Here is a 12,293-nt window from a genome sequence, read left to right as displayed (position 1 = left end):
CCAGGGACCTGCACTCCTTCTGTAATCCTCTCTGCCCACCTGGCCCTTCATCCTGGCCGGGGGTCTCTGGGGAATTTGGGAAATTCCCATGGGGTGGGAAAAGGAAACCTTTTGTGACCAGTTTTCGTTGTCCACCCTGGCTTAGTAGAATGTTTGAAGCAGTCTTCAGTGGAATCCGTGGAGTGACAAGCCTTTTCTCTGATGAGGCCTGCGTGAACTGAGGAAAACTTCTATGCCTTGTGGGCATCTTCTTTCGCTCTTGTACCATCTGTGGCCCATGGAGGAAGCAGGTGGTCTGTTGGCCTCACAGCACCAGGATTTCAAAATTCACTCCAGCTTGTAGCTATACATTGGTGACCTTCACTTGTCATGGTCTAAAGCCTGTGCTGTTTGATTAACTCCACCTTGACGCTTGTTTGCTCTGCTTTCAGCCATCTTGATTTCAACCTTGAAAGGACCTTGTTTTTCTTCATCGCGGGGAGATACGAGTTTTCGAACAAAGGGGCTGACATGTTTCTGGAGGCCTTATCTAGATTAAACTTCCTACTGAGGGTAAGAACAAATCTATCTCTGTATGAAGCTCTCTGAGTCACTCCGAAAAACATAAGAAAAGCCCTGCAGGATCAGGCGAAAGACCTGTAGTCCAGGATTCTGTTCCTGCCATGGTCAAGCAAATGTCCCTGAGAAGCTCATGAGCGGAAGATACTCACAAATGCGCTCTCCTGTTCATGCTCTCCAGGAAATGCTTTACAGAGGTGTACAGCCTCTGAGACCGAAAACAATAAAGCACCCTCAAGCCCAGCAGCCTGATCCTCAATGAACTTGTCTCACCCCTTGATGAAGTCCCTAGATGGGTGACCTTCACTCCCTCATGAGGTAGCTCGTTTCACAGTTTATTGATGTACCAGCTACAGGTTCCAGGATTATGAAAGAGGGAGAGAGAAATCTCTTATCTCCTTGCTGCAGTTTGTACATCGTCATGCATCTCCATCACATCCCCTCTTTGCTTGTCTCCCCATAAGCTAAACCGTCATGGGCCTCCCAATATCCCCTCACCTGTGAATTGCTTCTGCCTCTTGATCATCTCAGTTACCCTTTTCTGCACTTTTCCAGATCAACGCTATCCTTTTCAGTGTGCGCTGATCAGAACTGTGCACGGTAATCCACGTCGAATTGCACCATCGTTCTGTATCAGGGCATTCTAATATTTAGTTTTAGTTCTGATTCCCTTCCTTGTCATCTTCCAGGTCCACAGGAGTGACATCACGGTCATCGTGTTCTTCATAATGCCAGCACACACCAACAATTTCAACGTGGAAACTTTGAAAGGCCAGGCAGTCCGAAAGCAGCTCTGGTAAGCTTCTTCCTTTCTCTTTGCAAGTGGTGAAAGCTTTGTTTCTGGGAAGAGATCAGGCTGGAAGGTTTTCACATAAGCAATGGAAAAGGAAGGTCTGGTCCACATCTCAGACTGTGCCAGCTCAGACTTCAGGTGGGAAGGCCACATTTTTGACATCCTCCACCACGAAAAGCTCCTTGCATGCAGTCAGCTGTCTCATCAGGATGAGGGCCTTGTTTTTTCTTTCTTTGATGGGTTAGTTTATTATGCGGGGACTTTTGTGTTTGCTCAAACGTGGCAGAACATGCAAAACCTGGTTTCTTACCCTTCCAAGTTCTGAAGTGGGACAGTCCAAAATTCTGCCATGCTATTCTGGTAAGACCTAGAATGGCTTGAAGTGTGAGGGACTATATTTCTCCTCATGTCCTCCATCTAGATGGGGAGAAATGGACAGATTCTGTGCTTAACTGTTGGAATGGGAGAGAAATTCATTCTGTTCATGTTTTTATGCAAACTGAAACACAAACTGAACCATCCAGAGAGTTGTTGGTTATTGAGTGGTTTAGAAATTGATTGATTGATTGAATGAATGAATATATTTCCTTTCACACAGCTTAGTTAGAGGGTGGTTATGTTCTCTGTCTTCCAATTTGCAGGGAATGGGAGGGCAACCCTAAAAAATGAAAGGGTCTTGGGTTGCCTTTTGGGGGAATCTAATGCATAGCCATGGATCTGTAGGCTGTTAGGAGGGCTTGTCCTGTCTTCCTGTATCTGATATACATTTGGTAATACACCAAATGTTATAAAAGTGTGTGTGTGTGTGTGTGTGTGTGTGTGTGTGTATTTAGAGGACTTCTATGCCGCCCCATTTGCCGAAGCCTCGGGGCGGCACACAATCATAAATAAATAACATAATATAAAACAATATAATTTAGCAGTATAACAGTAAAATTTAAGTTGCCTTGGCCAAATAATAAAATAAATAAATAATATTAACAATTAAAATAACGTATGAATAAAAAGGCGCCAAAAAACAAATAACGACGGTGCCAGGCGGACCTCTCTGGGGAGCGCATTCCATAGATTGGGCGCCACCGCAGAGAATGCCCTCCTCCGAGTACCCACCCTCCTAATTTCCTTCACGGAGGGTTCCCGGAGAAGGGCCTCTCCTGCAGATTTCAGGGGGCGGCCGGGCATATATGGATGTAAGTGCTCCTTCAGGTAACCAGGACCCAAGCCATTTCGGGCCTTAAAGGTCATCACCAACACCTTGAATTGGGCCCGGACTTCAATGGGAAGCCAGTGAAGCTGATGGAGGACTGGAGTCATGTGAACATAACTCCCAGTCCCCGTCAGCAGCCTGGCAGCTCTATTTTGAGCCAATTGAAGTATCCGGACTGTCTCCAAGGGCAGCCTCACGTAGAGCGTGTTACAGAAGTCAAGTCGGGAAGTCACCAACGTGTGTGTCACTGTCACCAGGCAGTTGTTCTCCAGGTAGGGGCGCGGCTGATGGATCAGCCGAAGCTGAAAGTACCATATAATAGTGCCATGAGGACTAGAATTTTGAAAAAACTGATTCTCATGAAGTCTGAATTTTGAGCCAGAGTTATCTGCAACATAACTGTGAGAACCATTCTGGTGCAGCGGTTAAGAGCACAGGACTGGGACTCGTGATCTGGGTTCTAGTCCTTGCTCAGCCGTGGAGCCAATGGCGTGCCCTTAGGCCAGTCACAGACTCTCAGCCTGACCTACCTCATAGGGTTGTTGTTGTTGAGATAAGATTGAGGGCAGCAGGAGGAGAATAAAATAAGCCACTCTGAGCTCACTGTAAGAAAAAAGGTGGGGTAGAAATCTAATAAATAAAAAATAAAATGTATCTCCTGCACTGTCTCCTTCTAATGGAAGGCAAATCCAGGTTGCATTCTCCAGATCATATCTCACCATCTGGGGACATAATCAGAGTAAATAACAGAGAAAGGATGAGCTGAGCAAGCCACGTGGAAACATTGACGATTTGTTTTGCTGCCTCTTAGGGACACTGCACATTCTGTGACGGAGAAGTTTGGCAAGAAGCTCTATGACGCTCTATTAAGGTGACTGTCCCATTTCTTCCACTGCATTCCAGAATGGCCTCCCACAACCTGGTGTTCCAGGTGTTTTGGACTACAGCACTGCTGAGCATTGGTCATGCTTGGATGGGGCTGATGGGAATTGGTCCAGAACATATGGAGGGCCCCAGCTGGAGGAAAGCTGAGGGGCACGCTGATGAGTATTTTATCACCTTCCAGATCCAGAGTCCCCTCTATGGGGTGTATTCTGGGGAATGCTCCTTCCTGGAAGATGCTTCTAAGGTGCTTCCTAAGCAGAGGGTGCTTCCTTGCAGAAATGGGGGCGCTGCACCAGGGCTGGCCCGGCGGGGGGTGGGTGTGAACGACAGAGGTGTGTGAGCCACACGCCTGCCCTGCATCGCACAAGCTTCTTTGCTGCCCTCAGTTGCGTGGAAGATGCTGTCCCTGCACAAGTGGCACAGGACAATGCAGCAGCGAGCCCAGTCAAATTCTGTGCATAGAATCATCTTGCCCTTCACCTTAGTCGGCAAAACCTGCTCGACTGGCCCCGAGCAACGCAGCAGTTTGTCCTGCCGGTTGGAAGCAGCTTGCTTAGCTTTCCGTGGGTGCAGAGTGTGTGTGTTCTACAGGGAACCAGCACCGAGCGTGGTAATCATTGCACACAGTCTGCAGGAAGCGCCATTTGCTTCCTCGCTTGCTTGTTGCTGCTCTGATGTGCCCCCAAGTCATCTCCGAGCAATGGCAACCCTACCGATGGGGGGCCCCCAAGATCTCCCGTCCCCGGCAGCCCTGCTCAGCTCCTGCAACTCCAGGCTGCGGCTTCCTTCACGGAATCGATCCGTCTCATGGCCGGGCTTCCTTTATCTCTCCTGTCTTCGACTTCCCCTGGCGAGATCGTTATGCACGACAGTGGATGAAATGGAGTGGAGGGAGACTAGGGAAGCTGCTTTGGGTTCCTCAGAAGAGGAAAGAAGGCTGATGTAAATGTGATGGTGGTGATACGATCGTCCGGCAGCTTCCCATTCTGTGCCCCATGAAAATGTGTGCGTCACAAACCGGAGAAGTTGTCCGGACATCCTGTAAAATCCCATGAAAGCTGCAGGGCAGTTGCACATTAAAGCTTCCTTAAATGCAGTGAGCTGACACACTTACTTGAAGGGAAGCGCCGTTTAACTCAGGGGGGTTTCCTTGGCAAAGTCAGGCATAGAATGGTCTGGTTTGTCCTAGTGATACTGGCCAGGCATCAATGTGAAAGATAAAATTGACCTTAGGAAACATCTTCCTTTTCATTAAAAGATTTTCCATCTTGCCTTCTCAGAGGAGAAATTCCCGATATGAACAAGATCCTGGATCGTGACGATCTGACCATCATGAAACGAGCCATATATTCAACCCAGGTTAGAGTAAAGAGTGTCTGTCGCCCCTCCCCTCCCCTCCCTCCCTCCCTCTCTCTCTCTCTCTCTTTTCTCTTTTTACTGGTCTAGTTCTGTACAGTGCAGTAAACCTATAATTCAGCTGTATCATTGGGAAGGAGAGGAATAGGTTCTGCCATAAAAATATTATTTCCAGGCAAAAAAACTGTGTGTCATGGGAAAGTGTTCTGGCAGCAAGTTTTCTGGGTGCAAGTGCCAATTTATTTCTGTCCTTTTATATGTCTAGGGCAGTGATGACAAACCTTTTAGAGACCGAGTGCCCAAGCTGCAACCCAAAACACACTTATTTATCGTAAAGTGCCAACACTACAATAAAACCTGAAACAGGTTTTAGTTTAGAAAAAGCAACTCACAGCCAGTCCAAGCATATCTACCTGTATCTATCTATCCTTGACAGCAAACTCACTGGATATGTGAAAGCTCGGACGAGTTGCAGCTACTGAATCGCGGCTAGGGACATCATCGCCTGGCACTGGGACTCTTTCCGAGCATGCACATGCCCCTGTGTGTGCTGTTATCTGATGTTCAGCGGCTGGGGAGATGCTGGGGGAACTTGGCTTGCATGCTACAAAAGAGTGCTCTGAGTACCCGCTGCGCCTCCTGTACCATAGGTTCGCCACCACTGGCCTAACCCTACCATGGTTCACTCCCCTAACCCTAATAAAGGGGTAAAATACCACTGAAAGTGGAGGTTTTGTAGCTTTTTCGGCACAGCCAGTGCTTTTTTGTAAAAAAAAAAAGGTGCTGGAATCCACGTCGCCGGCAGAAAGTGCGCGACCGCACACGCCAATCCCAAGCCAAGCAGCGGAGCAGCGTCCCAAGCTGAGAGCAGCGCCTCCACTATCTCACTATCAGATAGGAGACACAAAAGCAGCCTGCAGGCACTATGTTCCTGATGTTTGCTGCTGATCTGCTACGATGCAAAATCACTTCAAAAAATCCATTGGAAAAACAGGTGCTGCAACGCTGTTCCGCTGTGTTTTATGACAAAAAAAGCCCTGTGCACAGCTCCTCATTTCTGCCCATTCTAAAGACATTCCAACCATCAAAATCCGGCTAGCACACCTCATTTTTCTAACCCTAACCCTACCCTAGTGCACACCCCTAACCCTAATTTTGGGGTAAAGTTCCATTGAAAATAATGCGATTTTCAAAAAGCCTTCCTTGAGTAGACTTTTCTGCACTGCTCATCATTTCTGTCCATTCTAAACACATTCCAACCATCAAAATCATGCCCAGACACCTCGTTTTTCTAACCCTAACCCTACCTTGGTGCACACCCCTAACCCTAATCCAGGGGTAATGTTCCATTGAAAATAATGAGATTTTGAAAACGCCTTCTTTGAGTAGCTTTTTCTGCACTGCTCATCATTTCTGCCCATTCTAAAGACATTCCAACCATCAAAATCCTGCTATTACACCTCATTTTTCTAACCCTAACCCTATCCTGGTGCATGCCCCTAACCCTAATTTTGGGGTAAAGTTCCATTGAAAATAATGAGATTTTGAAAAAGCCTTCCTTGAGTAGCTTTTTCTGCACTGCTCATCATTTCTGCCCATTCTAAAGACATTCCAACCATCAAAATCCTGCTATTACACCTCATTTTTCTAACCCTAACCCTATCCTGGTGCATGCCCCTAACCCTAATTTTGGGGTAAAGTTCCATTGAAAATAATGAGATTTTGAAAAAGCCTTCCTTGAGTAGCTTTTTCTGCACTGCTCATCATTTCTGTCCATTCTAAACACATTCCAACCATCAAAATCATGCCCAGACACCTCATTTTTCTAACCCTAACCCTACCCTGGTGCACACCCCTAACCCTAATCCAGGAGTAATGTTCCTTTGAAAACAATGAGATTTTGAAAAAGCCTTCCTTGAGTAGCTTTTTCTGCCCAGCTCATCATTTTTGCCCATTCTAAACACATTCCAACCATCAAAATCATGCCCAGACACCTCGTTTTTCCAACCCTAACCCTACCTTGGTGCACACCCCTAACCCTAATCCAGGGGTATGGTTCCTTTGAAAACAATGAGATTTTGAAAAAGCCTTCCTTCAGAAGCTTTCTCTGCACAGCTCAGCATTTCTGCCCATTCTGAACACACTCCAACCATCAAAATCATGCCGGGACCCCTCGCTTTTCTAACCCTAATCCAGTGATGACGAACCTTTTAGACATCAAGTGTCCAAACTGCAACCGAAAACCCACTTATTTCTCGCAAAGTGCCTACACTGCCAAAACCTGAAAATTCTGGTTTTAGTTTAGAGAAAACAACTCACAGCCAGTCCAAGAAAATATATCTATGTCCCTGGCAGTGCACTGACCAGACATACGAAAGCTCGGACGAGTCGCGGCTTGTGATGTCATCGCCTGGCACCACTACTCCTTTCCGAGCAGCGCATGGCCCCTGTGTGCGCTGTCATCCAGTGCTCAGCTGCTGGGGCAATGCTGGGGCTACTTGGCTCACATTCCAGCAGAGAGGGCTCTGTATGTCCACTGTGGCACACGTGCCATAGGTTCTCTTCTACTGGTCCATGGGATGGAAAGCAATTCAGTCATAGGAAGCCATAGCTGCAATCTGACATGGTACGCTCCAGAGTCCAGACTTCGGGAAGCATCCAGTGTTGTCCTGGCACTAGTAGAAATGGTGCTGTGCCAGCATGAATCGATGCTTGTGCAATGGAAGTGGCACCATGGGAGAAACAGTTGATTTGTGAATGGAAAGAGGGGTGGGATTTTCCCCAAAACAACCAGTCATGGTTGGCCAGTGTGAAAGTCACTCAAAGGCCGATTTGAGAGCGTTCGAGTCCCCGCTCAGCCATGGAGCTCATTAGGTGACTTTGAGCCAGGCACAGACTCTCAGCCCAGCCTACCTTGCAGGGTTGTTTTTGTGGGGGAAAACTGATGATGTCAGCTGCTTTGCATTCATTGTAAGAAAAAAGCGTGAGATAAATCTAATAAATAACTAATCAAAGATTGAGGTATTGATGGCATTCTTTCTACCCACACCTCACCAAATGCTTGCTGAAATAGAAAAGGAGTTTCGCCCATTTCTTAAAAATCCTACCAAGTTAAGTAATAAATTTTTCATGGAAGAAAATTCTCTAACAAGGGGTGCTTGTACAGAGAAGACCCTGCTTCTCTTTTTAGAATGCACCCTATTGGTTACAAGTTGGCCTTTATTCGTTGTTTGCAAGAGATACACTAAACATGTGTTGTCTTGCTTCAGCGACAGAGCCTGCCTCCCGTGACAACCCACAACATGATCGATGATTCCAGTGACCCCATCCTCAGCACCATTAGACGGATCGGTCTTTTCAACAACCGGACGGATCGGGTTAAGGTAAAACACTCCCAGCTTGATGGTTTTTCCTCTTCCTCACAAAAGCAGGAAGTTCCGGCCAAGCCGGACAAGGAGAAAGCAATTCGTTATTTGTAGAGGGTGGAGGGAAAGAGATGGAGCTGCCTTCGCTCAGCCCGCCCATCCGCATTCTGCACCCTGAGCCACCCCCGGCTGTTCCCAGACCTTCTTCCCCTTTTTTCAGTGAGTCTGCCTTCCCACCACCATCATCACCGGCTCCTCTTGCACTGGGAGTGCGGTTTCCCCTTACTTGTTACAAGGAGCAGCCAGTCTCTTTGCAAAACAGCTCTTTATTTCCCATTCACAGCTGACAAACTACAGCCACTGAAAGATGAGTCTCTGCACATGAACTAAGCAAATGGTTCAACCCCAATTAGAAATGGCTTCCAAAACGTTCAGTATCCTAGGGCTCCATCCCTCTGGGCAGATCCCCTGGAGAAGACCAAGCTCCTCGGTGGACAGAGGCTCTCTCCCTGGGTCTCCTTTCTACCCTGCCATTGCATCGTGGAGTCGGGGACTGGACCAGGCCTGTCTTCCGCCTCTCCTGTTCCTTCTCCCTGCACCTCCAAACCCCACCTGTTCCCATGGTCTGCCGGAGTACCTGGAGACGGCACCCTTGAGATGACCTCGTCCTCCTCCACTACCTTGATTCCCACACTCCCCAATTCCCAGCCGTCACAGTCCTCAGACTCCAGAAGGTGCACCAAGAACAGCCGCCTCGCCCATTCCCAGCATCTTGCTCCTCACCCCTGGTTCATCTTTGCCGCCACTTGCTTGTTGGAGGGGCAGGAAGCCCATGCGCGAGCGGTCGGGGCATCTGCTGTGTAGAGAGCGGGCCCGTCTCTCGCTGATTGCGGAGATTCTGAGCAGCGGGACAAGAACTGGGTGCTTTCCAGGTCGCCTGGTGAAGTTTCCCAGGCAGAGCATGAGAATCGGTCTGTTTTGGTAGGGACAAAAGGGTGTTCAGGAGGGGAGGGGGGCAGCTGGGGGACCCAGGCCTTGACTCCGTAAGGAGACATCAGGAGAAATGAGCTGCCCGGCTGGAGGGGCTTTGCCACCCTGAGGGTGAAGCCAGAAATTTACTGAAAGGGAGGGACGGAGGAGGAGTTTTCCACTTTGGATACAACTCTTTACATGGGCAGGTGCTTCTCCCTTGCCTTTGGCAGAAGGCTGCTTAGAATCCATACAGTTCTGTAGTCTGGAAGACTGCACTTCCAAGGATTGTCTTGAGTTTTGAACCCAGAAGGAAGGAGGGGGAGGACCGACTCAAGACATGCGGTTCCCCCAACTCTGGTAGAGCAAGAAAATGGGAGGTGAACCAGAAGGATGCAACGGTGATGAGGAGGAGCGAGTCAAAAGGGCCACCTGGGGAGGAAGACCTTGGCAGGTGCTCAGTCAGGCCTAGTGTTAGCCTTGGCCCCGCACGCAACCGGGACTCGCAGTGATTCAGATAAGGGCGCGTCACTAGCACTCTTCCCTGCGCAACCTTTGACTGGAGATGCTGAGCTCTGGTCCTTCAGAATGCATGTCCAGGATCTACTCTACCCTGAGCCGTGCATGGAAATCAGGTCATGGGAGGGACCTTGGAGATCCTGCAACTACAGCATCCCAAGCAGAGAGCCTCCCAGCCATGGCTGCCATGTCTCCTGCAAAGAGTGCCCACCTCTTCCCAGGAAGCTTCTTCTATTACCAAGTGGCTCTTACTCTTAGGAGGTTTCCCCAAGGCTTGGTCAAGGTCTTCTTCCATGGGATTTCCACCCATTGGTTCTGTTCCTGCACTCTGGAGGAACAGTAGCAGCCCTTCAGAAGCATAAAGGAAAAGGTTAGGAGATCTTCCTCTTCCTTTTCTGCAGGTGATACTGCACCCCGAATTCCTTTCTTCAACTAGCCCATTATTACCCATGGACTATGAGGAGTTCGTCAGAGGTTGCCACCTTGGTGTCTTCCCATCATACTATGAGCCCTGGGGCTATACTCCTGGTAAGCAGATTACAGATTTCCTTGCTTTTATGCATTTCATCCATTTCATCACTGGGTTCTGGAGGATGTGGTGACCAGATGAGGCCATGGCTGTCTAGCTTGGATGGGTTCTTTGGAAAAGCAGTGCCACCATTCAGGGCCTATTGCTGGTTGTTGGATAGGATAGATAAGCAGAGCCTCCAGCTTCAGAGGCAGAATATCTTCTGAATGCTGGCAGTGGAGGAGAGCTGCTACCTTAGGTTCCTTGAGTGACGTGTTGGGTGGTGATGTGAAAAGAGGTCCTTCTTGGTAGCCCAGCAGCCACTCCCTGACTCCCGCCAAGGGTGGAAAGGTTCCCGTGCTCAGTACTTTCCATCAGGATCTGGGCTGCTCCAGTGGCCAGTGGCAGGACAACCACCACCACTGGCTCCATAGGATTCATCCCAGAGCTTGCAGGACCTCTCATTCACCAGGCTTGTAATAGTCATGCTCGTAAGTCCATGCAAAAATGAATCTCTTAGCAAAAATTGACCCAAAAACCCATGTGAATGTTCACACAGATTTCAAAAATATAGATTTCCATTGACAAATGGATGCAGAAACTCAGGAGAATCCACCTGCACTTGGTGAAATGTAGGTGTTATGGAAAGTGAAGCTGAGTGGCTTGTCCGTCTTGATGCAGGACCGGATGCTGGACAGAGGTTGTCTCCAGCACCAGCATGGTTTGCACATCTCTTGCAAGGTCCCAGCACCCTCTTTGTTTGTTTTTTGGCAGCCGAGTGCACCGTCATGGGGATTCCCAGTGTGACCACAAACCTCTCAGGATTTGGCTGCTTCATGCAGGAACATGTAGCTGACCCAGCCGCTTACGGTGAGAGCTTTTAGCCCCGAAACTGGTCACTGCTGCTTTGTTTCGCCAGAGACACGCAAATCCCTTGGTTTCATGGAAAATTGTACCTTAACACTTGGTGAGGACTTGCCCGAGTCTCGTATGGGAAGTTTGGAAAAGTTTCTGCATAAATTCCAGCAGAAACAAAGATCAGGAAATGCCACACAGTTCTGCCTAATCCTTTCAGTTTATGTGGGTCTTCCGGACAAATTAAGGAATGGCCCTTCTGCATTTAAAATAACTTTATCTGCCTGGCAAGCAGATCACACCCATCTGGTCAAGAAGCTTTCCTGCCAGGGCATGAGAGTTGTTGGCCAAAACATCTGGAGGGATGCTGCTGCTGCTAAACACTTCTCAGAGTTTTACTTTAGTTGGAAAAAAAGAAGAAGGAGAATGTTGGTAGACTAAAGCAAGTACGACTATCTCCACTTTATCAGAGAAGGAATTCTGTACGGATTGTTCGTGTGTGCAATGACAGTTTGCAAGAGAAGCCTTTAAAGGTCAAAAAGTGTCTACATCTCCTTGTCTCCAGCAAACCTGCTTTTTATCCTGCAGGTATTTACATCGTGGATAGGAGATTCCGCTCCCCAGATGAGTCTTGCAACCAGCTGACGCAGTTCCTTTATGGATTCTGCCAGCAATCACGACGACAACGAATCATCCAGAGAAACCGAACGGAGAGGCTCTCAGACCTGCTGGATTGGAGATATCTAGGAAGGGTACAATCAATTACCTATTGTCCCTTCAAGATTACCAATGGTTTCATTATCATTGTCATTATTCACTGAGCAACCTAAGGGAATATCTATGCAGCATATAGTAGTCTTTTCTAAATAACTGCTTTTCCATTTAAATGAAGATTTATGCTAATTTGTTTATTTATTACATTTATATACCAACCCAAAAGGGGGAAAACAGGATCTGGGCTGCTCCGGTGGCCAGCGCTTGGGATGGTTTGCCATCCTAAAATGCTCAAATGATTAAGATCACAATATAAATACCATCATGCTAAAATATGAAAAATATTAAGTCAATAATCAGAGCAATAGATTATGGCTGAAATGGCTGCTGGATGAGGAAGTCCTATAATCTATACAGTGAAACAGCAACAAATTTCCCTGGAAAGTGCATCCGGAAGGACTTCCTGTGGATGCAAAGCCAGTAGGAGGTCCATGAACACTCACGGAATCCCAGTTGGACCCTTCCTTCCTTCCTTCCTTCCTTCCTTCCTTCCTTCCTTCCTTC

The 12,293-nt window shown here is 48.0% G+C and overlaps 1 protein-coding gene across 1 annotated transcript in view; it reads left to right on the top strand.

Annotated features, from left to right (window-relative positions):
- GYS2 (glycogen synthase 2) overlaps window positions 1–11,767 on the top strand; it is a gene marked incomplete at its 3' end in the record, with an annotated part of 42,311 nt that extends 30,544 nt beyond the window's left edge. The window contains exons 7-14 of the mRNA XM_044452139.1: window positions 432–552; window positions 1,248–1,354; window positions 3,370–3,429; window positions 4,724–4,802; window positions 8,069–8,182; window positions 10,054–10,180; window positions 10,935–11,030; window positions 11,604–11,767. Coding sequence (XP_044308074.1) covers window positions 432–552; window positions 1,248–1,354; window positions 3,370–3,429; window positions 4,724–4,802; window positions 8,069–8,182; window positions 10,054–10,180; window positions 10,935–11,030; window positions 11,604–11,767 — 868 coding nt within the window. The remainder of the gene's footprint in view (window positions 1–431; window positions 553–1,247; window positions 1,355–3,369; window positions 3,430–4,723; window positions 4,803–8,068; window positions 8,183–10,053; window positions 10,181–10,934; window positions 11,031–11,603) is intronic.
- Window positions 11,768–12,293: the final 526 nt, after the last annotated feature.

The sequence above is a fragment of the Varanus komodoensis genome, unplaced genomic scaffold (genome assembly GCF_004798865.1).
Source record: "Varanus komodoensis strain SLA01 unplaced genomic scaffold, ASM479886v1 scaffold70, whole genome shotgun sequence".
NCBI classification, from domain to species: domain Eukaryota; kingdom Metazoa; phylum Chordata; class Lepidosauria; order Squamata; family Varanidae; genus Varanus; species Varanus komodoensis.
Note: the sequence above shows the minus strand (reverse complement) of the source record. Positions and strands in the feature narration are given on the sequence as shown.